The 26,756-nt window shown below is 35.0% G+C and overlaps 1 protein-coding gene across 1 annotated transcript in view; it reads right to left on the reverse strand.

Annotated features, from left to right (window-relative positions):
* The window catches only part of TMEM232 (transmembrane protein 232), a 197,794-nt gene that overhangs the window by 126,965 nt on the left and 44,073 nt on the right, over window positions 1-26,756 (reverse strand). The window contains exons 8-10 of the mRNA XM_047072694.1: window positions 25,872-25,995; window positions 24,382-24,634; window positions 1,316-1,494 (exon numbers count right to left, since the gene is read on the reverse strand). Coding sequence (XP_046928650.1) covers window positions 1,316-1,494; window positions 24,382-24,634; window positions 25,872-25,995 — 556 coding nt within the window. The remainder of the gene's footprint in view (window positions 1-1,315; window positions 1,495-24,381; window positions 24,635-25,871; window positions 25,996-26,756) is intronic.

A 26,756-nucleotide genomic window follows, 5' to 3' on the forward strand; every position in this document is an offset into this window, starting at 1 on the left:
ATAATAATAAAGTTCAGACAGCACATGAAACTAAGAAAGATTTATTTCTTAAATCTCAGCAAAGAGGATACTCAATGATATAGTGGTCATCACTATAATAGATCCAGTAGTGATTATTTTAAAATTTTTCTATGTTCTGTCCACAAGTAAGGATAAAACTGAAGCGTGGTTGCATAAAAGCAAGCCCACGGAATCCAAAACAACGTAGTTCAAGTGGACAGCTCTTGACTGTCTTTCTCTGTGAAAAATATATTAGACATCTAGAGAAAAGGAATGCATATTTTTAGATAGTCCTCCATAAAGATTCTTACTCAAAATCACATTTATGTTTAAAAAGCAAGGAGTTTAAGGTTTTGTTTTCTACTAAGAATCTAGAGGGTAGATACTCTGTGTTGCAATGATGGCCCACCCATATGCTTTGGCAATTGATTAGGCAGAGTGAATTCATTATTTGTTCTTCTTACTTGTTAACATTAACTCACATCCCTAATTATTATTAGAAAACAGGATATTAAGGGTGCTAGGATAATTGCATCTGTAAACACTAGAAAGAATCAGAAACTTTCAATGAAAGGGTAAAAAAAAAAAGTGTACTTTAGGATAACAAACAAATTAACCTAGCTCAAAATAAGACATAGAAAAGAAAAAAACTGGTAGGAGATTAAAAATATCATAGGATACCATATGGATAAAGCATCACTGGAAAATCACATTTGCATTTCATGAAGAATGGATAGCTAATTTCATAATGATTTTCTTTGAAAGTGAAGAAAAAAAATTATGTAGTCATTCAAACAGAACTAGAAAAACCAAGAACTTGTAAAATACATTTTTAACTTTAAAGAAAAAGACTAGTGTTAGTGAATCCAGATTTGCAATTTATATTATCTAACGCTAGAAAGAAAAACTTACAAATAAGATAACTAAAAATAACTTATCCAAATTGAGACACTTTTGAGAGTGAATTAATTCATTACTTTCTTATTAGAAAGCTAGAAAATTAGGCCTAGACCAGGCTAACCTGGGCAAACTGGAATGCATGGTCAGTATACTTAAAATTCTCACAGTCACAAACCTGAGGCAGAAGTTATTCCTTCCCCCAAATCACCTCCTCTCTTCAAGCTTCTTAGTCAGAAGAGTACCAACACTCTTATCTTTAACTAAACCTAGATCAGTATTCAATTTTAAAAATGGTTTTACCAGCTGTGAGTCACTGACACTCACTGAATATGGACATTCTCTTTTCCTTAGAGAGAAAGGACAAACACTTCTTGATAATGGAGGTACCAATTTATTGCCCTGGCTTTTATCTTACCTGAGCTATATTTACTGCATTATGGATTCGCCTGTCTTTCTCATGATCCTTGGTCTTCTGTAATGTTTGTAATATTTTGTTTCTAAATCCATCCTGCTCATCATCTCCCCGAAGTTCCCATGACATTTTCACCAGGTTATACACTAAGCCATAGTATCCAATCCATATCACTGGATTACCTGTGGAAAAAGATATATTCTTTGGGAAGACATAATCTTATTCATCTTAGTAATGCACAATTTTGTGAAAAAGAAGAACTGCGGTTTTACTAATACGGTGTTGTAAAGTCTGAAATTCTGAGCTTTGGAATTTGTTTTATTCTTCACAGCTCCTACTCCTTTAATTTTAAAAGATCACAGCTTACTTTAAAATTTCTAGTCGTAAGAAAAGATCTGCACCTAACTATTATCATACCTCATAAATGTAAAAGTTGGGCAGGTGAAGTAGGAACTATGTATTTAAAAAAAAAAAAAACTTTGGAATTCAAGGAAAGAGGAATTTGTTCAAGGCAATATGAATATTTAAAACACCATAGTGAATTTTTATAACAAATTAGAGAATAGGAGAAAAATCAAGCTCTATGAAACACACCATTTGAACCAAGAAGAAAGCCTTGAAAATAATGTGAAAAGCAGACAAAAATTGCCAATATAATTATAGGCTGGAAGTTGTTTTTTTTTTTAATAGAGACATAAATCAACTGAAACAGAGGAAAGGGAACAATGAATCCAGAAGAGATTTTTAAAAGTCTAAGACAATCTTCTTTCTAAAACTTATATACCAATTAGTAATTTATATAAACTATCAAGGTCCACATTTAAAATACACCTCTCCCATACAGAAAGGAGGAAAAAGTTTCTCTTTACTCTTTATCTTAATTATTTCTTACCTCTGTGGTATAGTGCTATATAATACTATTCAGGAAAAGAGAATTCTAATTTAGATAGAGATGGGATAAATTTGTAGAATGAACTACTACAGCAGGTCTCAAAGGGGATATGAACTGAAGTTAGTCAAAGAGGAACATGAGAGTATGAGTATATGCGAAGCAGGTAAGAAGAACAGGAGGAAGAGAAGGTTCAGGAAGGGCTTTAGAGTCAATTGAATTTTGTATTGTACTGTCCTCCAAATCCTGATGACAGCCTGTGTGTCACTGGAACTCATCAGTTCTCTTCTTGAATAAAGATAAAGCACAATATGAAAAAATGATAATCCTCAACTTTTCCTAATTCAATCTAGATTTTTATAATCCAAGCTACATAATAATAATTTTTTTTAATTTTTTTGTTCAACGTTTATTTATTTTTGGGACAGAGAGAGACAGAGCATGAACGGGGGAGGGGCAGAGAGAGAGGGGGACACAGAATCGGAAACAGGCTCCAGGCTCTGAGCCATCAGCCCAGAGCCTGACGCGGGGCTTGAACTCCCGGACCGCGAGATCGTGACCTGGCTAAAGTCAGACGCTTAACCGACTGCGCTACCCAGGCGCCCCTAATATTTTTTTTTAATTTTTTAATGTTTATTTTTTATTTTTGAGAGAGAGAGGCAGAGCATAAGTGGGGGAAGAGCAGAGAGGGAAACAGAATTCGAAGCAGGCTCCAGGCTCTGAGCTGTCAGCACAGAGCCCAACACAGAGCTCAAACCCACAAAGAGATCATGACCTGAGCCAAAGTTGGATGCTTAACTGACTGAGCCACCCAGATGCCCCAATAATAATTATTATAGTTATAACTAGAAAACTTGGGCATTCCTACTACTATGTGCCCTTATTCTAGGCCTCATTACAGTCCTGCTATGATGACCGTATTACACTTAGCATAATAGAAGGAACATATGACCTTCAACTCAGGTTAGAAACCCCCCTAGCAGGGGCACCTGGGTGGCTTAGTTGGTTGAGCGTCTGACTTCAATTTAAAAGTCATGATCTCATGGTTTGTAAGTTCAACCCCACATCGAGTTCTGTGTTGTCAGCACGGAGCCCACTTTGGATCCTCTGTTCCCCACTCTCTCTCTGCACCTCTCCCACTCATACTCTCTTTCTCTCTCAAAAATAAATAAAACATTTTTTTAAAAAAGGAAAATCCCCTAGCATGACACAGATGATGAGTGACAGAGCCAAGTGAAGGAGAGTCTAATCTTACGCCATGCAGCATAGGCTCTCCAATTCAGACAAGTGCTTGCCTTCCTTCTATTCCATTCATAGGAAACAGACTAGAAGGTAGAAAGAGGAGGCAGAATGGAAAGTATGTACACGTTTTACAAGTGGGAGGAGGAAGGCAAATGTCCAGCTTCCAAACTTAAGGCACCTTTCATCCTTTCTATTGATACTTTGAAAGAGATAGTGTAAACTATAGGTAGGCAGCCAATTCTTTTGAAAATGTAATTCTCCCCATAAAAATTTTACAAGTTAAAATTAGTATGCTGCCATATTTGAAATTACATGTATGAACTGATATCAGCAAGATGGCAGAATAGGACATCCCCAGCATTCATCCCCTCATAGAAACAACAACTTGGCAGCCATCCATAAACAAAAGTGCCTTTTTCAGGACCTTGGGACCCAGGTAGGAGGTTGTGCAACCCCAGTGGAAACAAGACTGAGGAGGCAGTCCCAGCCTAGGTGGAACACCTGTTGGCAGTAATGTGGTCCCAGCCACGGACCTGGAAGCATCCTTGCCCACCCTGTGAACTCGGCTCCAGCCCTTTTGATCCACAAAGGATCTCCAGCAAAGGACCCAGGAAAACCCATGCCTGTTGGTGCCTCTGGTAACAGGCCTGCTGTCTGTTGGCCCTGAAGCAGCTCTGTGACCTGGCTCCAGCCTCACTCTACCATGGTACAGAAGCAGCTCTTCCGACCCAGAAACCCCCCCACGGGCCCTGGCAGGAGAGTGTTCAGGGATGTGGCAGGGGCCAAATCTACTTGCATCCCAGGTAACAGGCCTAACATCTGGAGATACAGAAGTGGTTCCATAATCACATTTCCACCCTGCTCAACCATGGTCCTGGCGGTGGTCCCATCCACTTAGGGACCCAGCAGGAACTCTGCCTAGTCATTCCTTTGGCAATAGGCCCACTGACTCCTCGTCGAGAGGTAACTCTAAGAAGACAGAGGTAGAGGATGATAGTGAGGATCTCAAATTGAACTGAGGTAGAGAGCTCATATTAGAAATGGATAGGGGTGCCTGGCTGGTTCAGTGAGTGGAGCATGCAACTCTTGACCTTGGGGTCATGTGTTCAAGCCCCATGTTAGGTATAGAGTTTACTTTTAAAAATAGAAATTTTGGGGGCACTTGGGTGGCTTAGTTAGTGGAGCAGGCAACTCTTGATCTTGGGGTGATGAGTTAGAGCCCCAAGTTGGGTATGGAATCTAAGAAAAGAAATGGATAAGGTAAAATAACTAAAGATAAATGGGATCAGATTAAGTGGTAGATGTTTGAGCAAAAGAGTAATGTTATATGTGTTCCATGACATGTTACATCTATTCCAGCAATAAACTGGGAAACCAATGTGGGAGCTTTATAAGGCAATCTAGGTCTTTTTTGTGATAAGCAGCAGGAGCTTGGAGAGTAAAGGACAATCTTAAGACATTATGGAGAAGATCTAATAAGAATTCTTAGCTACAGAGGAGAAGAAAAACATGAAGTAGAGAGGAAAAGTACATATTTAAGTTAAGGAACTGGAAACAATAATGAAATCACTTATAGAAAAGAGATTGTTGTAGAGGAGCCAGTTTGGAGAGAAAGGAGATAAAATAGTATTTGGAAAATGTGGCATAACAGGGTGTAAGGGGAATCTAACTTTCAGAGGCCTATAGCTTATTGTAAAAATATAGCTAAAATTTAAGTGAAATAGCAAAAGTGAAATTATGGATTTGTGAATCTAACAGAAAAATAAGTTTGGAACTCAATATGAGCAACAAAACAATTATGAGTTTTAAATTAATAATTCTGGAATTGAGAACCTCAAAAATAATGCAGTTTTGAGCAATATGACAAATAAAACATACTGTGAATTTTAACCTTTTTATATATTTGTTTAAAGGCTCCCAAACTCTTTACATTAATAAGAATGATTGATATAAGTACATATAAGCTACCTTCATATATTTTAAATTATCAGTTACAGAGGTTATAGTCAGTTTAGTGTCCAACTCCTGATTTTGGCTCAGGCCACAATCCCAGTCTTAAGATTGAGCCAGCATTGGGCTCCATGCTGAGTATTGAGTCTGCTTAAGATTCTCTCTCTCCCCACTTCTCCCTCTACCCCTCCCCTGCTTGTGTGCGCTTTTTCTCTCTAAAAATATAGATATGTAGAAGATAGATAGATAGATAGATAGATAGATAGACAGAATCCACAAGACCAGTGATGAGCCCATAAAATGTATTTTGGTAACTGAATTCTCAAAACTCACCAAACTTTTAAAATACTGTTGTTGATTTTTAAAATGAGCTCTTCACCTATTCATTTAAACTACAATGAAATGGGGCGCCTGGGTGGCTCAGTCAGTTAAGCATCTAACTTTGGCTCGGGTCATGATCTCATGGTTTGTGAGTTTGAGCCTTTTATCAGGCTTTCTGCTATCAGCACAGAGTCCACTTTGGATCCTCTGTTTCTTTCTCTCTCTGCCCCTCCCCTGCTTGTTCCCTGCTTGTTCTCTCTCTCTCTCTCTCTCTCTCTCAAAATAAATAAACAAACTTAAAAAAAGTAAACTACAGTGAAGTATTGCTTATGAATAATATTTGCAGGGAAAATCTATTACGGTTCCAATCCACTGACAGTTAATGAAAAAAAAAAAAGCCTTACAAAGACAGCTGAGATGTGTTACAACTGTCATAAAAGGTAGAATGCAGTCCAATATGCACATCTTGACATTTGATAAGAAGCATGTCTGCTATGAAACTCCTCATCCAGGGACCAAGCTGAAGAATAAGGCACTCTTCTGTTCTGCTTTGAGTGACCCTGTGGCAGCTATCAAAGATGTTCCTTTAAATATACTAAGAGAAAATGTGTCTGTCTGCAGCTAAGCAGACAGTATTCTAGGAAATAACAAAGCTGAACCAAAACAAAATTCTTAATAAATCTTGAAAACTTATTAAGAAACTATGCTGTTTGAAAATCAGTATTATGATCCTTTCTTTGTAGCAATGCTTTATTTTAGTGTTTTGAACTCCAGGGAAGCCCTTAATGGCCAGTCTAGATATTTAGATTTCACAAATGCAGTGAATGTGGAATATGAGTATTTCTACTCAGATGAATGAGTATAAATGAACACAGCCTTTACAATTTTGAGAAATATAATTTGGCAGAATCAAATGTATCACTAAAAGGTAACCTGAATGTAAAATGTAGTGTAAAACATGGTCTTTGTGAAATGCCATATATAGGAAAAGAACTAGATCAATGCCAAGAAACCAATGGATAAGAACCAGTCAGCAAGCCAGGCATTTAACAAATATTTACTGAATCAATGCTATGTACCAACTGCTGTTCTAATGTGCCAAAGAAAAAGACAGTGTAACTGCTCTCAGGACACTTAATGCTAGTAGAGAAAGACAGATACTAAAAAAGTAAACAGGACCGTGTCAGTTGATAATGAGTGTTAGGAAAATAATAGAAGGTGTTAATGTGTTCAACAGTGACTAGAGAAGAAAACTATAGACACAATGAGAGAAAGACCACCATGAAGACATCATATTCAAGACAAGATCTAATGCATTTTTAAAAAGTTAACCATCCAAGGAGCGGGAGGAAATGCAGCATCTGTGAGTGCAGAGGCATCCTCTGAATGATCATGGCCAATTTGTAAGCCATGGAAAGGAGTTTGGAATTTATTCTTAGTGTAATGAAAAGCTAACAGAGCATTTGAAATGAACAAACCTGCTTCATGTTTTAAAAATCTTTTGGGCTTCCTGATGGAAAATGGGTTCTAGGGAGCATTAAGGAAACAGGGAGACTTTTAGTTTTTTGCAGTAGTCTAGAAGAAAAGTGAGGAGTATATAGACTTGGGAGTTGTACAGTTAAGAATTAACAATGTCCAAAGAGAGGGCTGGCCTTTGCCATTGCCTGACTCTTAGGCATTAGAATGTCCTGTCTGATAAGAATGTTTTTGTTTATCTAGGAGCCTTAGGCCACGGTATCAATTTGGCCTCTGGAAGGACCAGAGACCAGGGTCAGCCATGTGCACGTGAATGAGCCCCAGTAAAAATTTTGAATACCAAAGCGTGATGACCTTCCATAGTTGACAATAGTCTATGCAAATTGTGATACATCACTACTAGAAGTGAATGGTCTCTGCACAACCCCTCTGGGAGAGGACAATGGGTAGCTCAATGCTTGGAACTATCTTGGACTCTGCCTTATGTACCTTTTCCTTGGTTAATTTTAATCTTTATTTTTTTACTGTAATAAACTGTAACCATGACTAAAATGTCTTTGCTGAGTTCTGTTAGTTCTTCTAACAAATTAGCAAACCTGAGGGTTGTCTTGGGGATGCCCAAACTCATAGGTGATTTCAGAAGTGAGGGTAGTGTTGAAGACTCCTGAACTTCATAGGAAATAACAAGAGAGATGGGGGGGTATATTTTGGATGACTAGTAGAATAAATAGGAATTCCAAGGTACTCTTTGTTTTCAGAAAGTTACACTATAGAAATAATTATGTATCTAAATCCCCATACATATTAAATGTGGATAAAATTATTTTGAATATATCATCGTATTTGATCATTATGCATATTAAACAAATACCCAACAGAATAAACTAAAGAGAACCAAAGTATTACTAACTTACTCAGAGTTTGTTGTAGGTAATATAGAAAACAAAAAAGCAAAAGGCAGCTGATTCTTATATTAGCATGGGGCAGTTAACTGAAATGTGATGGCAAATAGGATGCCAAAATGACTATAGACATTTAAGGAACTGAGTAGAATTTCCCTTTCTTAACTTTTATGATCTTTTGCATTGTCAAGTAATTTGCATTGTTGATTAAAAATAATTATCTTCAAAAAAAAAAAGAAAAAAAATAATTATCTTCTGGAGTTTTAACTGGGAACCAAAGAAGAAAGTGGTTCATTTGCTTTTCGAGAACTATGATTCTTATAAATCAATTAAAGAAACATCACATTTCTATTTTATGGATTTATTTTCAATTTCATTAAACTAAAGAATATCACCAAGATTTTAGATTATCTCTATGGAAGTAGTTAATCCTCACAGGTTTTTGTATCCAAGGGGCAACAAACAAAAAAAGAAAAAGAAGAAAATAATAAAGATTCTTTTGGAAATTAAAAAAAAAAAAGAATAACTTTACGTTTATAAGCATGGTACATGCAAATTTCTTTTAAAATCCATAATCTTGAAGAAACTAAGATTCTGAAAGGTATAGCCAGCTACCATAATCTAGCACATGACAGCTGAGCTGAGACTCATCCCAAACTTCTGACACCGAGTCTAGTTCAGTGCACATATATTCATCTACAATGCCGCCATTTTGGTGCTGTTTTTCTTCCTCCTGTTACCTAATTTTTTCATCCTTCACCCTTTTGGGGGAGCTTCTATTATTTCTTCCTATAAGTAACTACTTAGCAAGTATTTAAAAAGAACTATTCACTCAAAACAGTAAGAAACACCTGGATCAAACATAGGAATAATGTATTAGATTAGAGACCTCTGTACCCATGAACATATTATCAGGTTACTTTTGATAGATGTGAGGGGTAAAAAGCAAACTGACTCTAGGGTATTATATTCATTTCTGGACCAGATTAATGACAGAAAAAAATCAATCAAAAACACTCTGGAGAATCTTAATATAATTCTGGCTGGTATAACAAAGGAAGTTACAAGTACCTAACTGAGCTATTTTCATTAATGTATATACATTTGCTTCTAAATTAATTTGCATAGAAAGCCAACAACTATATTATTCTTTTTATTCCCTGCTAAGGCATATTATTACAAAAATTGGTTTCTAAAACTGCACATTGTAACATACTTTAACACCATTAATACTTTTACAAAATCTCGCATGATTTCTAGTTCCTGGGTCTTTTTTTCACTATGTTCAGCCACAGATGGATTTTAGACCATTGGCTCAAATGGGATATACCTTTGTATTTATGCTTCAAAAATGTGAGGAATGTTCCCATGAGATTTTCAGCTCCTCTGTTTGAGTAAGTAAAGACTTTTACACAAAGGCTTTTTGGCTGAAAAGTCCAGCATGTTGTTTTAGCCTGTCCAACCAAAAGAAATAGTAGCAACCCAAAAAAGAATAAACAGAATGAGGAAATAGGAATCTTTTAGTTAAACATATACAGAGCTAGATTAAGATTTATTTGTTGGATGGGAGCAAAACTTCCTGGGAAAAGTAGCAACATTTAACTTTCAAAAATCATGGTAACCCTTTATCCTAGTTATTTGTGCTTTATGAAGATCCTTGTATAAAGTTAGAAGATTAGGTCTTGTCTCTACAATTAAAAACTATTTTCTACAATCCATACAGATTAAGTTTTGATTGCTGAGACAGTATTGACAGAGAAGAAAATGATTAACTTTTCCCATGTTTGTTGGGTATAAAGTAATCTTAGATCACAAAATATAGCTCATATCCAGGAAATATTTGACCACAGGGACTCTTCTTCCTTCACCTCATACTTAAAGTTCTCAGCTCTTCTCACACATTATGAACTGAAGCCATTGTCCTCTGCCTCCACCACCCCCACACTCCCACCCCCCCCCCACCCCCCCACCCCCGCATCCCCAAGGGCGCTGACAGCAGCTCAGCCAAAGGCTACATTAAATGGAAGGAAAATAGAGTACCTGTAGCAGTTCCTCTCTCAGCTCCCCGCAGTCTCTGAGATCCCAGGCTCAGGGCCAGTTGCCTAGCAACATATCCAGGTGTAACCCCTTCCCACCCCCACCATGAAGTACTAACATACAAATGTAACTAAAGTAATTCAGTATCAAAAAAGAGACAACTCATCAATTTTAAATGATAACAAGGACAGGGGTTATCAAAAATTTTAGAGGATCAACATAATGGAGCATCACTTTTATTAAGAATATATGTACTATATATTCAGGTAAAAACAAAAATAGCACAAAAATACACCAGGTGAATACGAAAATAAAATATGTTTTACTGGTATTTGACTAATAATGTGACAAACTAATTTTCCACTTTTATAAATATCAACCAAATACAAAGTGTTTCTGACACTGGATATATTATCAAACAAGATGGTAAACTCCAAAGGAGTATACGCTTTGACTATTCAAATTGCTAACACCATGACTATTAAAATTTATGCATCATAAAATACATTACTAAGTTGTGTTAGTATGTTGAGCGGATGGCACAAACTTTCCATCTTTTCTAACTTTTAAACACTGTAGGTAGTTGCTGACCTACCAGCCAAATTTTGCCCCTTTCTTAAAAATAGAACCCTATTTGTACCCCGATAATGGGAATGAATTCTCCAGAGCCATCACAAATGCTTCTCTTCACCAGGCATTTACTTTTCCAGCCTTCCTTGTAGCTAGTCATGAAACCAGTTATCCTGTCAGTTTCACACAAGGGACAGTCTTCTGGAGTGCTTCCTGGAAATCTTTTGTTTTATAAGGTGGACAGACTCTTTAGAAAAAAAGCCAGTATCATCCCTTCTCTTTCCTCTTGCCTTGCAATGCTACGTGAGTCTGTGATGTCGAGAGCTAGAAAGCTCTTTTAATAATGAGATAACAAGCATAGGAATAAAAATCCAACATCCCTGAGAAGTAGAATAGAAAGACATAAAGAGACAGATTCTTGATGACATCTGTGAACCAATAAAAGTCTCTGTGTTCTTCATTAAGCAAGATAATAAATAGCTTCCATCCTGTTAAGTGGTTTACCCTAGTCTAATGTAAAAATCAGATGGGTGAGGAAGGAATGAAATTATGAGACAAGTGTTGTCCAAGCCTTGGACTATTAGGGAAAATGGCATCACATAATAGAATTTGTTAAGGAGAGAATTAACTACCCACCAAGCTGACCAGAAAATTTCTGCTTTTAGATGTGTCAATCAATAAGGTATTTGAAGGAAGGATGAGTAATATGGATAGATATCAGTTCCGAATTTTGAGGTGAGAATAATAAATAAAGGAAAAGACCTAAACAACTACTCAAGTTGAAGTTGAAGTGTGTTAAATGTCATAGGGTGGAGTGAAACAAAAAATAGCAATGGAATCATTTTAAAAATGGAATTAGATATGTCCTTTGTAGTACTAAGGACAATGTGCTGTCTCATGACTCTGATGACCATCAGATCCTAAAACAGTAAATGTCAACAATAAAGACAATCTTCTGGATCTCTGCAGGGATGAGGGGTTTTCAAATTTTGGAATCATGATTTACCTAACTTGAAAGATAATGATCCTCTGGAGTTTGAGAATAAAAATTGAAACAATTACGAGTACTTATTTTCATTTTTGCAGCCTACTAAGCCAGAAGGAAATTTAGTGAAAGGCAGCTTCCTATTAGAATCTCTGTCATCCCTTTCCCACCTGTGTTTGCCTGTATACTAACATTCAGTAAGATACTCATGTATAAGAATGATCTGGAAATTCCTTCTAAAAATCATTTTGCTACATGCTTTTTACTGTGGTGTGTTTTTCAGGAATTTACCCACTTTTTAAAAACTTAATGGTGTTCTTGTTAGTTTTCAGTGTTAACTAAAATGTGGAACATTATTCACTTTTAATGAACTTCATTCATACTTTCTAGTAAAATATGACTGCATCTCCAGTTTTTATGATTTCCAGTTGATTGCAGTATTTAATGTAATCTAATTATATTCACAAATAATGGGCTTAATTGTACAGGGATACTTTAAAATATGCCCAAATGATAGAAGTAATTAATATTTTCAAAAATAGTTCTTATAAAACTAAGACATCTTATATACTAATGCATCTTCTATATCAAAAAATATGGCAAAAAATATGGCAAAAGGTAAATATCATAGTCACAGATACAAATACAAATTTATATTCTGTTATGAAAATCTATTAATCCAGACAGACTAGTTATTTTACTAGTAGAATACAGAGAATTTTATATTGTTTTATGTTCAAGAAAATGCCTGCTATTTTTCTAAGTTTTCTTGACTATAATCCTCCAGATTTTCTATAGAATAGACTTGCCAACTTCTATTCTTTTGACTATTCTCTTAGAATTACATTTAATTTCTAGATTAATTTAGGGAGAGTCTATTTCTTTATAATATGTAAATTTATATTCATTTATTTCAAGTCTTCTTTTATGGGATTTGTTCTTTCATATAAGAACTCCTTACAATTTTGCTGTTTTTACACTATTATCAGAGGGGTTTTTTTTCCTATTTAGTTATTACTGATATGTTGTAAAGTTATTGACAATAATGTTTCTTGTAAGTAACCACTTTATTTAATTAGTGCTAATATTATTTTCATACTTTTGGCTATTCAAAATAGACATTGGATCACTCATAAATGCTTTTCCAATATTATACTTGCTTTTTTCTTTTTGTTTTATATTGGCGAGGATATCAGAATGTGGTAAAATATAAGCAATTAATATAGAAATCTTTGACTTTCAGTTAATTTATATGGGATTATTTTTAGTTATTCTTAAGGATAATGTTAATTTTGGTTTCTGATGAATACACATCAATTTAAGAAAGTACCCTTATATTTCTTGTTTTTACCCTGTTTGCTTTATCTTTTTTGAAAAATCAGGCATGTGTTTTTAGTTTAATCAATTCCATTTTGGCATCTATGAAGAACAACTCTTATTTCCTGGGGTGCTTGCATGACTCAGCTGGTTGAGCATCGGACTCTTGATTTCAGCTCAGGTCATGATCTCATGGTTGGTGAGATTGAGTCACCTGTCGGGCTCTGCACTGTCAGCAGATTGTCTCTCTCCCTTTCTCTCTCCCTCTCTTTCTCTGCACCTCTCCTACTCATGCTTGCTCTCGCTCTCTCTCTCTCTCTCAAAATAAATAAATAAACAAAAAAAGAGTGACTCCTTTTTCCTTAGTTATAAGATATTTAAATGTCCTAATATTGGTCTCTCCTTGGATTCCTAGAATGAACAGAATAAATATGGTATGCTGTTCTTTTAACACACTGCTGAAATTGGTCTATTGGTATTTCACTTAGGATTTGTACATGTACATGCATTCATAAGACAGAATGGTATGTTTTGAATATTCTCTTCACCAAGTTTAGGAATTGGAAGAGAACACATTTTGAATTCTAGAAATTATTCTCCAAATTATTCCTAAATATAGTATTGTGAGTTTAATTTGCCCAGTACATTCTAATCGTGCACCTAATGCTAGATATATTTTGAGTGAGTATGTTCATGCAGGTATATAAAGATAACACTGACCTGTGGCAACAGGTCAAGAGCTCTTCCATCTTATAATTGAAAGTAAAATTGTCTAAAAAGTAAATATTCTTCTGTATTAATATACATTTTATTACTTTTCCCTGATAACTGGTTGTAAGGATACCCAGAATAAACCATATTTTAATGACAAGGTTTGGTACCAGCAACCACTCTAGAACATTTGAGAGGGAGAGAGATATTCATTATGATTCAAAAATAATTTTAAAAATAACTTTATTAAATTACTCTTCAACGCTACTTATAATTGTTTTTGCTAACTATAATTATCCTCAACACATTGAATGGTCTTTCTCAGTTACCTAACAGGCTGGAAGTTATTAAGTTTAATTCAATACACATAAACTTGATAGAATGCTTACTGGATGTAAAGAGCAATGTTAATATTAATATGCAGGATGGTTATGAGTTGTTAGTATTTAAGGTACTCCAACCTGTGAGTGAGGCAGATTTAGATTTTATAAGAGCATAAATAATTTTGAAGCCCTCTTTTACAAAAACTATAAAAAATTCTTGGGGCACCTGGGTGGCTCAGTTCGTTAAGCGTCCAACTCTTGATGTTGACTCAGATCATGATCCCAGAGTTGTGGGATCGAGCCCCATGTTGGGCTCTGCTTTGACAATGTGCGATCTACCTGGGATTGTCTCTCTCCCCTTCCATCTGGTCTTCCCCTACTCATGCATATTCTCTCTCTATCTCTCAAAATAAATACATGAACATTTTTAAAAATTCTTATTTTTGCAAGTTTAAAAAAAAGACATTTTTCTATGAAGAGATATTCCAAGTGTCTTCCTACGGGTATTAAGGAGGGCACTTGTAATGAGCACTAGGTGTTACACGTAAGTGATGAATCACTGAATTCTACTCCTGAAACCAATATTGCACTGTATGTTAACTAAATAACATTTTTAAAAAATAAAAAATAAAAGGGTCCTATGTGGTAAAATATCCTGAAAATTAAATGTCATTAGTTTCTCTGTAAATAAACCTGTGCTCATGGGGAAATTGAAGGAGATTTTTCTACAGATAAGTTAATAACATTTTTGAAGTAGGAATCCATAATCATCACAATAAGCCCTACCTTCAGTGAACTAAAATTCCAAATGTTCAAGATAAGAGTAGATAGGATGTGTTTACTTTGCAAGTCTAAATATTCTGATGTCCAAATTAATTTTCCTCACATGAAAGTTTTGTCAAATGCTACCAGAAACGTCCAATGTTTAAAGAGAAATACAAATTCATCCTGAAATCCAATGCCTTTATTACTGTGTATATTACACTTTAGATTCCAGGACCAAGGATCCATTTCTGATAGGCTGGTTTCCATAATAGCTTCATTAACTATTCATGCTTATTTAGCACTCACCATCTTTACTTGCTTCATCCCCAGTTCTTCCCTTCTCCAAATCAGAAGTAAGCAAAACTGCCGCTTCAAACTACAGATTGAAATCCTACTCTCCATAACCACATGATACCCATGTTTATCCAAAGTTGCTTTTAAATTCTTTTGATGTTGCATGAGTCATTAGTATAGAATGATGCACCGAATACACATTCACATTATAATGAGTAAACAAAAACAACTCTTTTCTTGTGGATTGAAAAGAATTTGTGCTAAATATTTTGGAAAAAAAAGAATGAGAAAAAAATGAAACATTTATACACATACAATGGGTAAAGATGGTGTTTAATAACCATTTTGGATTGAAAATGTCATCTCATAATTAGATCTCAATACAGTATCCATGTCCTTTTCTTCATCCATTCAATATTCAATACTTGTTTATTGAGAGGCTACTCTGAGTCAATGCCTTAGTTAATATACGATGAGGCATGAAAGGCTAAAATATGTTCTCTGACCTAAGAGAGAACAAAATTTGCTAAAAGAAGCTTTACACAGATTGTAAGTTTCTTCACAATATTCATTCTCCCCTTCTTCCTTAGTAATATGAATCACTACCCTAGCTTGGCTTATTGATACTTAACTTAAAAAACAAAACAAACTCTCCTTAGGTGTGGCCATATGATTACATTTAAGCCATTGAGTTTACAGCGGTAACGCTATGTGTACTTTCTATTAAGAAGACTTAGTAGAAAATGGATATAATTATTCTCTTCTAAACCCTCAGAATAGCAAAGAAAATGAACCTGCCTCCCTGAGAACCTCTTAATCCCAAAACCAACTTTAGACTGCCTATTTCTGGATTTATTTTATGTGGGAGAAAAATAAATTTTCATTTTGTTTAATCTAATGTATTTTTTACTACATGTAGCCAAGTCTACTCCTAACAAACAAAGAGATGTAAAACAATTATTAAAAATACAAGCTATAATTTGACCAAGTCCACTGGAAAGGTACAAAAGAAAGTTCAGAAAAACATGAGGTAACATATAAGCAAGGAGTCTAGGTATTAGGGAAGATTAAAGGTTTAGTGTTGAAGCTTGCAAAAGTTAGTAAATTAGCCTTTCTGTTCCATATATTTATCTTATATGTTCCACAACAGATAGCATATAGAAATATGAGAGGCAGAGAGAATAAATATCTAATATCCTTATTCAATTGGACTGGATTATCTATTTGCTCTTTAAGCCATTTATAATATTCTCTATACTTTCCTGCAAATAAAGAACAAACAGGTACATTTCATGTTGTCAGTATCATGATATCAACTGAATATTCTATTTTTTTTAATCTCACAAGCCTGATGGAAGTGGTAATTTTATCCGAGTAGGGGTTAACTAATTTTCAGTGACTGATATTTGGTGCATTAAGTAGCACCTGTCACCTATATTAACAAGGTATGAGATTGTTTTGGATGCATAGGGCTTTTCAGGAATAGTGAGGTCAGTGATACCTCTTTTGAAAACTATAGTTTGTTTAAAAGGATGACAGAAAGAAATAAAGAATGATATACCCAGCAGGATAAGCTATAGACCTACAAATACATCCAAAAGAAAGCAGGGCATGTAGATCTTCAGATTGATGATTTCTGAATTCTTCCTTCATTTTAAAAATACAACTGTGTTTTCTAAAAGATATAGACTAAACTTAGAGATAGCATATGTGAGAATAGATCAAATATAAATCTCCAAACATATCCTACCTAGAGCACTAAAAATAATATAATTTATCCTGGAGTAAGTAAAAGATGATTACGGCAAAAGTTTTTTTTTTCAATATATGAAATTTATTGTCAAATTGGTTTCCATACAACACCCAGTGCTCATCCCAAAAGGTGCCCTCCTCAATACCCATCACCCACCCTCCCCTCCCTCCCACCCCCCATCAACCCTCAGTTTGTTCTCACTTTTTAAGAGTCTCTTATGCTTTGGCTCTCTCCCATTCTAACCTCTTTTTTTTTTTTTCCTTCCCCTCCCCCATAGGTTCCTGTTAAGTTTCTCAGGATCCACAAAAGAGTGAAAACATATGGTATCTGTCTTTCTCTGTATGACTTATTTCACTTAGCATCACACTCTCCAGTTCCATCCACGTTGCTACAAAGGGCCATATTTCATTTTTTCTCATTGCCACGTAGTACTCCATTGTGTATATAAACCACAATTTCTTTATCCATTCATCAGTTGACGGACATTTAGGCTCTTTCCACAATTTGGCTATTGTTGAGAGTGCTGCTATGAACATTGGGGTACAAGTGCCCCTATGCATCAGTACTCCTGTATCCCTTGGGTAAATTCCTAGCAGTGCTATTGCTGGGTCATAGGGTAGGTCTATTTTTAATTTTCTGAGGAACCTCCACACTGTTTTCCAGAGCGGCTGCACCAATTTGCATTCCCACCAACAGTGCAAGAGGGTTCCTGTTTCTCCACATCCTCTCCAGCATCTATAGTCTCCTGATTTGTTCATTTTGGCCACTCTGACTGGCGTGAGGTGATACCTGAGTGTGGTTTTGATTTGTATTTCCCTGATGAGGAGCGACGTTGAGCATCTTTTCATGTGCCTGTTGGCCATCCGGATGTCTTCTTTAGAGAAGTGTCTATTCATGCTTTCTGCCCATTTCTTCACTGGGTTATTTGTTTTTCGGGTGTGGAGTTTGGTGAGCTCTTTATAGATTTTGGATACTAGCCCTTTGTCCGATATGTCATTTGCAAATATCTTTTCCCATTCCGTTGGTTGCCTTTTAGTTTTGTTGGTTGTTTCCTTTGCTGTGCAGAAGCTTTTTATCTTCATAAGGTCCCAGTAATTCATTTTTGCTTTTAATTCCCTTGCCTTTGGGGATGTGTCGAGTAAGAGATTGCTACGGCTGAGGTCAGAGAGGTCTTTTCCTGCTTTCTCCTCTAGGGTTTTGATGGTTTCCTGTCTCACATTCAGGTCCTTTATCCATTTTGAGTTTATTTTTGTGAATGGTGTGAGAAAGTGGTCTAGTTTCAACCTTCTGCATGTTGCTGTCCAGTTCTCCCAGCACCATTTGTTAAAGAGGCTGTCTTTTTCCCATTGGATGTTCTTTCCTGCTTTGTCAAAGATTAGTTGGCCATATGTTTGTGGGTCTAGTTCTGGGGTTTCTATTCTATTCCATTGGTCTAGGTGTCTGTTTTTGTGCCAATACCATGCTATCTTGATGATTACAGCTTTGTAGTAGAGGCTAAAGTCTGGGATTGTGATGCCTCCTGCTTTGGTCTTCTTCTTCAAAATTACTTTGGCTATTTGAGGCCTTTTGTGGTTCCGTATTAGTTTTTTAAATAGCTGTTTTATAATTCTTCATTTTTATAATTTCATAACTAATATAAAGCCAGTGGATGAAGAAAATGTGGTATACACTCACAATGGAATACTGTTAAGCCTTAAAAATGAAGGAAATTCCATCATATGCAACAGCATGGATGAATCTTGAGAACATCATGCTGAGTGAAAGAGGACACTCACAGAAAGGCAAATACTGCATGGTTTCATTTACATAAGGTATCTATAATGGTCATATTCATAAAATCGAAGACTATAATCAAAGAGTATGGTTTCCAGAAAGTGAGGGAAAGGAGAAATTGGAGTTACTAACCAAGAGGCATAAAGTTTCAATCAAACAAGGTAAGTTCGGGGCGCCTGGGTGGCGCAGTCGGTTAAGCGTCCGACTTCAGCCAGGTCACGATCTCGCGGTCCGTGAGTTCGAGCCCCGCGTCAGGCTCTGGGCTGATGGCTCGGAGCCTGGAGCCTGTTTCCGATTCTGTGTCTCCCTCTCTCTCTGCCCCTCCCCCGTTCATGCTGTGTCTCTCTCTGTCCCAAAAATAAATAAACGTTGAAAAAAAAAATTAAAAAAAAAAAAAAAAAAAAAACAAAAAAAACAAGGTAAGTTCTAGGGGCGCCTGGGTGGCTCAGTCAGCTAAGTGTCCGGCTTCGGCTCAGATCGTGATCTCGCGGTTTGTGGGTTCAAGCCCTGTGTAGGGCACCGTGCTGACAGCTCAGAGCCTGGAGCCTGCTTCGGATTCTGTGTCTCCCTCTCTCTCTGCCCCTCCCCTGCTCATGTTCTGTCTGTCTCTCAAAAATAAACAAACATTTAAAATTAAAAAAAAAAAAACAAGATAAGTTCTAGAAATCTATTGTACAGCAATGTACCCAGAGTCAACAATAATGAACTGTACATTTAAATTTTTAAGAGGGTAGATTTCATGTAAAGTGCTCTTTCCACAATAAAATTATTTTTAAAAAAGAAAAAGACAAATAGATACATTTGGTTAACTTCCATATATGTATATAAAATACTCGGTGGTAATTTTAGATTTGTCAACACAAAAAGTTGTGACTTAAGAAGATTGCCTGAATTCTATCACTAACATGAATGTAGATTTTTAAAGGAGTTAAATATTTTCCATGTATAATAAATACAACCTTGTTACTGTATACTTTTCTGAATAACCTTCACCAAGGTAAAAGTTATGCTGAAGATTTAATACAGTACCATTAAGAGTTTCAATTGTTTCTAAGATTCCAATTCACTTACATTTGCTTTTTAAAAAGGAATTATTGCTCTGTGCTAATGTTTTTTCAAAACCAAGTTAAAATGAATCAAAATATAGCATAAAAAGTTATTTTACAACTGAGACCTATATTTCATTCACCACTATCATTGCATAACCAGATTAAGAAAATAATTCTCAACAGAAGAATGAAAAGAAGAATGTCATATTTACTTTCTTTCATTCATAGACAACATTGAATGAAAAAATACTTGGGTCTCACATCATATTAAGACACTGGAATAAATTATTACAAATTCTAAGTTAACAACATTATGACCTCCTAGCAAACTTAAGAGGCTAATTATAAGCCATATTGGAAATACATTTTTCATGTATTACGAAAAGTTTGCACAGGAGCTTGGCAGTAAGCAGAGATGGGAGATGATGGCAAAGTGAAGAGGTGGAGAAAGAGAACCAATGCAATTATCTTCAAATATTTGAAGGGCTTGCATATGGGAAATGCAATAGACTTTTTTTTTCTTATTGCCTCCAGGAGGCAAAACCTAAACCAAAGTTAGAAAAATAGATTTCATTTTAATATAAGGATGAATTGTTTACAGTGTTTAAAAGTGGAATGACCCACTTTGGGAGATAGGGAGTTCCAGATCACTGTTGACTTTTTTTTCTTTTCTTTTTAAATGTCTATTTATTTATTTTGAAAGAGAGAGAGAAAGTACGAGCAGGGAAGGGACAGAGAGAGACAGAATTCAAAGGAGGCCCTGCACTGCCAGCACACAGCCCCATGTGGGGCTCAAACCCATGAACCATGAGATCATAACTCGAGCTGAAACCAAGAGTTGGATGCTTATCTGACTGAGCCACCCAGTGCCTCCTGTTGACTTTTAGGCAGAATATGCCTGTGGACTATTCGCAAATGGTCTAGCAGAGATTTGTACATTGAGTGAGACTACATGACCAACAAGAATTTTACTTTTCTATGATATATTTGATTCTTTCATTCATTGTATGTTTCTTAGACAAGACACACTACATCGGTGTCTGAAGGTTTCTCACAGAATACACCATTTTCAGGTGTTAATTTCACAACACATATTCCAGATAATCAAGGCTTGTTAAAAGCTTCTCATTTTATCATATGTTAACTAACATGAATTAAAAAAAAAAAAACTATCATTTTAACACTCTGAAAACCAAAGTAGGAGCACAGAAGACGGTGTTTAAAATATAGAGTACAACACAAAGCTATGTTTCCCTTTTGTAAAATTATATATAAATCACCTGACATAAATAGTCTCCAATTGGATGCATAAAGGTCTGCAATAACAAGTAAGAGAGATATTTTCCTCTATGATTAGGACAGCATTTTAGCAGCTTGTTTAACAGCTAAATTTATAGGTTAGGTTTTCTGTAGGCTTAATAATACAGATTCCTACACTCCAGTTTTAGGATTTTTTGATACAAAATTTTAGAACAAGTCCTAAGAATTCAGATTAGAAATAAAGACCACACATGACACAAAGTCTATGAAAATGCTTTTACAAACAGTGCTGTAGGATAATGACTGTCAGAATTTCTCACAGCCGTCTTCTTCACATTCAACAACATGCAAATGGATAATTTTTAAAATTTTTCATTCAGCAGGTCAACTAACCTACTTAGTTCAGCATAGTGAGGTAGTCAGTATGGACTCTGAAGCCAGACTGCCTAGGTTAAGTCCCAGATGTACTGTTTCCTAAATATATTTCCTTGGACAAATAAACTCTTCATGTTTCAGTTTTCTCATCTGTAAATTGAGGATTATATGAATATCTAGGTAGAGTCTCGTTGTAATGATTAATGAATTAGCCTAGAATAATACCTGACATATAGTAAGAGCTCAATAAATGTTAATTAACTATTATCATCCTTTATGACCCATCAAGGCAAAATGATTCCCAAAATTGGAATTTCAACAGGGATCATGCAAAATTCTGTGCATTTAAATAAATTAATTTTTATCACCTTCCCTCATGTTTTTCCAGCTCAAAACTGTCTCATCTAGAGACTATGCTGCCACTATATTGTACACCCAAAACAAACATAACACTATGTTAACTAAGTGGAATTAAAAACTTATAAGCAAACAAGCAAATAAATAAAATGGAGTCTCTGTTGCAAAAATTTGTGTTTCAGATAAGGATTAGTCAGGCACCTGAGCATATTCAGATCTGTCTACAGCACACCACCCATTGGGAGGCATAACTGAACTGCCATAACAAAAAACCGTGGACTGAGAGTCTTAAAGATGGGAAATTTATTTCTTTTCTAGCCAAATCCTTGGCTAGGATTTCCAAGATCAAGGTGCCAGCTGATTCTGTTTATGGTGAGGGCTCTTTTCCTGGGTTTTAGACGGCTGCTTTCTTACTGTGTCCTCACAGTAGAGAGAGTGAGCTCTCTGGTGTCTTTTCTTACAAGGACACAAATTCAAACATATCAGGCCCCACCATCGTTATTTCATCTCCGCATACAGTCACATTGTGGGCTATGGTTTCAAGATACGAATTTTGGGGGACACAGTTAAGTCCACAGTAGCAAATGTTAAATGTATAATTGGTATTTATAAGCATACATAGAAATTTCTATTCAATCAACTAAAAGGCAGCGCTTCAATCACTGGCCAGAGACCTCACTCTAGACTTATTATATGTCTGATTCTATGAAAAGCTTGTGTGACACAAAATCACAGAATGAAAATGGAACATGCTAAATAGTCATTCTTCTAGATTGTTTAAGTTCTGCTCCCATATCAGATGAGATCACCAGGAAATTATCTTCAAGGAAATTATTATTTTAGTGTCCTATAACATTGCCTTTATAAAACTATGATTTGAGGTTTTTTCCTATTAAAGCCTTGATAACACGATTTGACTTATTAGTAAAAAGACTATTTATATATTATATATACCATTTAAAATATTTTTCACTGTCATTTATATCTTTATATATAAATAAAACAGCATCCCCAGGATATAAAGTGTACATAGTACTAAGTGTTAGGAAAAAAAAATCCCTCTTCACTGATGTTTTCTCACTATAATATTAACAACTACATTAACAACCATAACAACTATTAACCTTTATTGAACCTTTCCTATGCACAATGTACTATGCCACGCATTTATATGTTTCTATATTTTTTCTTATAAAAAGCGTTATGATATGAATAGTAGTCTTATCATAATTATCGAGTAATCATTCAGAAAAATTAAATAACTTGATGTAGGATTCCAAGATACAAATTATAGAATTAAAATACAAATCTGTGTGACTTCTGACCAGTTCTCTCACTCTAAACAAAAAATTTACTTACTTGAAGGATAAAAGTATGGGAAAAAATCATTTTCAATTAAATACAGCAACAGCTCCAGGTTCTTTAAGTCACTTTCCATAAAAGATAAACCTATTTTCCCCAGTAATCATTTGACAATGCCTGCACAGATTATACTACTTTTGGAGCTTTTTCTTCTGTGGTCTTACAAAACTGGTGATCATTATCAATGATACAGGACAACCCAGACAAAATCATTTTCCTCATGTGGAAAAATCAATCAGTGATGCTGTAAGAATCAAGGTATAATGAATCACATCAACACAGTTTTTAAAACCTATCATTTGATGGTAAAAATAGTTGACTAGGCATTTGTACCATCATGTAAAGCAAAGGAACATATGGTAATGACTGATACAGGAAAGCCAAAAATCCTGTATGAACATGAGGAGGAGATCAAATGTTTATTTCCAGAGGGTGTACATTCTCTGGTTCTGACAAAGATGAAGAAAATTTTGGGTGCCTGGGTGGCTCAATAAGTTAAGCGTCTGACTTCAGCTCAGGTCATGATCTTGTGGTTTGTGGGTTTGAGCCCCACATCGGGACTCTGTGCTGACAGTATGGAGCCTGGAGCCTGCTTCGGATTCTGTGTCTGCCTCTCTCCCTGCCCCTCTCCCACTCAACCTCTGTCTCTCTCTGTCTCTCAAAAATGAATAAACGTTAAAAAAAAAAGTTAAAAATAGAACTACCATACAATCCAATAATTGCAATACTGCGTATTTACCCAAAAAATATAAAAACACTAATTCAAAGGGTTACGTGCTATGTTTATAGCAGCATTATTTGCAATAGCCAAATTATGGAAGCAGCCAAATGTCCATCAATAGATGAATGGATAAAGAATATGTGGTATATATACATATTATTCCTATTCCGTCATAAAAAAGAATGAAATGTTACCATTTGCAATGACATGGATGGAGCTAGAGTGTATAATGCTAAGTGAAATAAGTCAGAGGAAGACAAATAGCATATGATTTTACTCATGTGGAATTTAAGAAACAAAAAAAAAACAACAACAAAAAACGAGCAAAGGAAAAAGGGAGAGAGAGAAAAAAAAAAACCACAAAACAGACTCTCAGTATAGAGATCAAACTGATGGTTACCAGAAGGGAGATTGTTGTGAGGGTGAATTAAATAGGTGATGGAGATTAAGGGGAACACTTGTGATAAGCACTGGGTGATGTATGGAATTGTTGAATCATTATAATATATACCTGAAACTAATAAAACACTATATTGTAAAAATATAAAATAAAATAACATATAAAATACTTATTGCTATATGCAGATAGAGACATTTAAGAAGTGCTTCTCAACAAGTTGAGAAATAATTTACTTACAATTATCTGACATTTTTGAAGAGAAATAGTCCAAAAGACCTAAAATACTTGCTTCCTTCAATTTAGGTGGTTCTTCTGATTTATCCATGAGTAAAATGTCTTTTTGTGATCTTGTACAGATACAGAAACCAATAAAAGCAGTTTTTCTCAAATTAGAAGTGGCTGCATACAAGCAAATTTCTGCAAGAATTGTTGTGTATATGTAGACGACATTCCAGGCCCAGGAAACATCATCTACCTTGCAGCTTTCTTCCTAAAATGAGAAAATAGTTATTAGATAATCAAGATATGCTCTGTCATAATTAAAACTACATACTGTACTCATGGTAAGAAATATCTTCAAATTTTATAGAGCTATTAAAGACCATCACCAACTAATATTTCTAAAATGTACTCAATTAAAAAACAGGTTTTCTGTGGGTAGACTGCATAAAATCTACTTCAAGGAATAAAAACTACAAATATCTAAAAAGTTTATAAAGAACAACTTTTCAATTTCCTTGGTAATCAATAGAATGTAAATTAATCCCCTGAGATAGCATTTTCCATATCATATTATAAAAGAATATTTTTTTATATAAAGCTCAGTTCTTATGTGTGGCACTTTATACATTTTTCATAGGAAAGCAAGACAGTTATATCTTCTGGAGAGGAATTTGAACATCCTTTCTGAGATTATTAAAAGACAGTTCATAGTCTATCACTCAGTAATTTATGAATCTATTCTGAAGAAATAGTCATAAACACAGATAAAGATTTTATTCATGAGATTTACCAGTTCAATATTGTTTGCAATTAACTGTGAATAATTAGAAACAAACTCACTGTTCAACAATGAAGAAATTGTTAAGTTATCTCATGCAGACTAAAATGTAAGTTTTAACAATATGTAATTACAATAAAAAGTGTTTTTTGTAATATACTTTAAATTTTCTAAAAAAGGAAACTAAACCATGTATGACTGTATGTTCTCAAGTTTGTTAATACAATTTAAAGTTCCTCTCATGTAAGGAAGCCTGGGTGGCTCAGTCAGTTGAGTGTCTGACTCTTGATTTCGGCGCAGGTCATGATCTCACAGTCATGAGATCAAGCCCAGTATTGGGCTCTGCACTGAGCGTGGAGTCTACTTGAGATTCTTTTTCTCTCCCCACTCTCTCGCCTCTCCCCCATGTTCTCTCTCTCTCTCAAAATAAATACATAAAAATTTTAAAAAATAAAGTCCCTCTCATGTATGTGTGTGTGTGTGTGTGTGTGTGTGTGTGTGTAATCTATTTCCATACCTCTATATCTTTAACTATACCCATCTGTCTACCTATCCATATTGGGATATATGGTAAATGTGCATTTACTTTTATATTTAATTTAAAATTTTGTTAAAAAGTTATGCTCATTATAACCCCTAATATTATATTCAATTTAAATAGTGGCAAAAATAAAATTTGTTTTTCTTCAGGTCTTTTAGCACACGTAAATTAACAACATACTGTTACCTGATTTTGAACAGACATAACGCTTAAAAGAAAATCTCTCATTAATTCCATTAAAGCTTTCAAGCAGGCCATGTTTAATTTGGCAGCCTCCCCAAGGACCAGCAAAGCCAGTGTTGAATCCAACCTAGGAATTTTGTGAACAAAACAACAAAGACCTTAATTAAAATAATAATAAACAATTTTTTAATGAAGAGAGTAATTGGCCAGAGATAATGAGTATCCCAGGTTATCAGATACATTTACTTTTAATAAAGGCCAATATTAGTTGACACTAGTCATGATTAAAGTCTATAGGAAAGAGCCACATTTTGAAAGATATTCACATTCAGAGTAGTGTTATGTCAAAACTCTGAGAGTAATAAATACTACAAAATATCACATTTCTTCATAGATCCTGCATAACAAGCAATCAAGAGGTCTGATTCTAGAGTATCCCCAAAGTGTCATAGTAGATTTTGATTTTTAACTTTTTACACCTGATTCCAAGAGGTGAATTTAAAGAGTGTTTTCCTCTAAAACAAAAAGAGAACAAATTTAAAAATGGTTTTCCTAAACACTCCAACAGTTCAGATTCTTTGATTTTACAAAAAGTATAATTTCTCAAAATCTATATTTCAGTTTGATCAGAAGACTGTCAAGATTTATCTTTAAAATATTATATAATAACTAAAAAGTCACACAACAATTTATTAGTTATAAATGTACATATACTTGATAGGTTCAGGAAATTATACATTTGGTGCTATTTTTACCCAATTGAAAAAGATATAGTTGGAAAGAGAACTGGTAAGAATGAAAATGTGAAATTGACTCTACCTAGAGCTGCATATTGTCTTGATTTCTAAGCCACTGATAAATTAAAGAGTTAGTATATTTTACAATTAC

Source organism: Lynx rufus, unplaced genomic scaffold (genome assembly GCF_022079265.1).
Source record: "Lynx rufus isolate CCGP_SWC_20201006 ecotype Redwood Valley unplaced genomic scaffold, mLynRuf1.p SCAF_1, whole genome shotgun sequence".
NCBI lineage: Eukaryota > Metazoa > Chordata > Mammalia > Carnivora > Felidae > Lynx > Lynx rufus.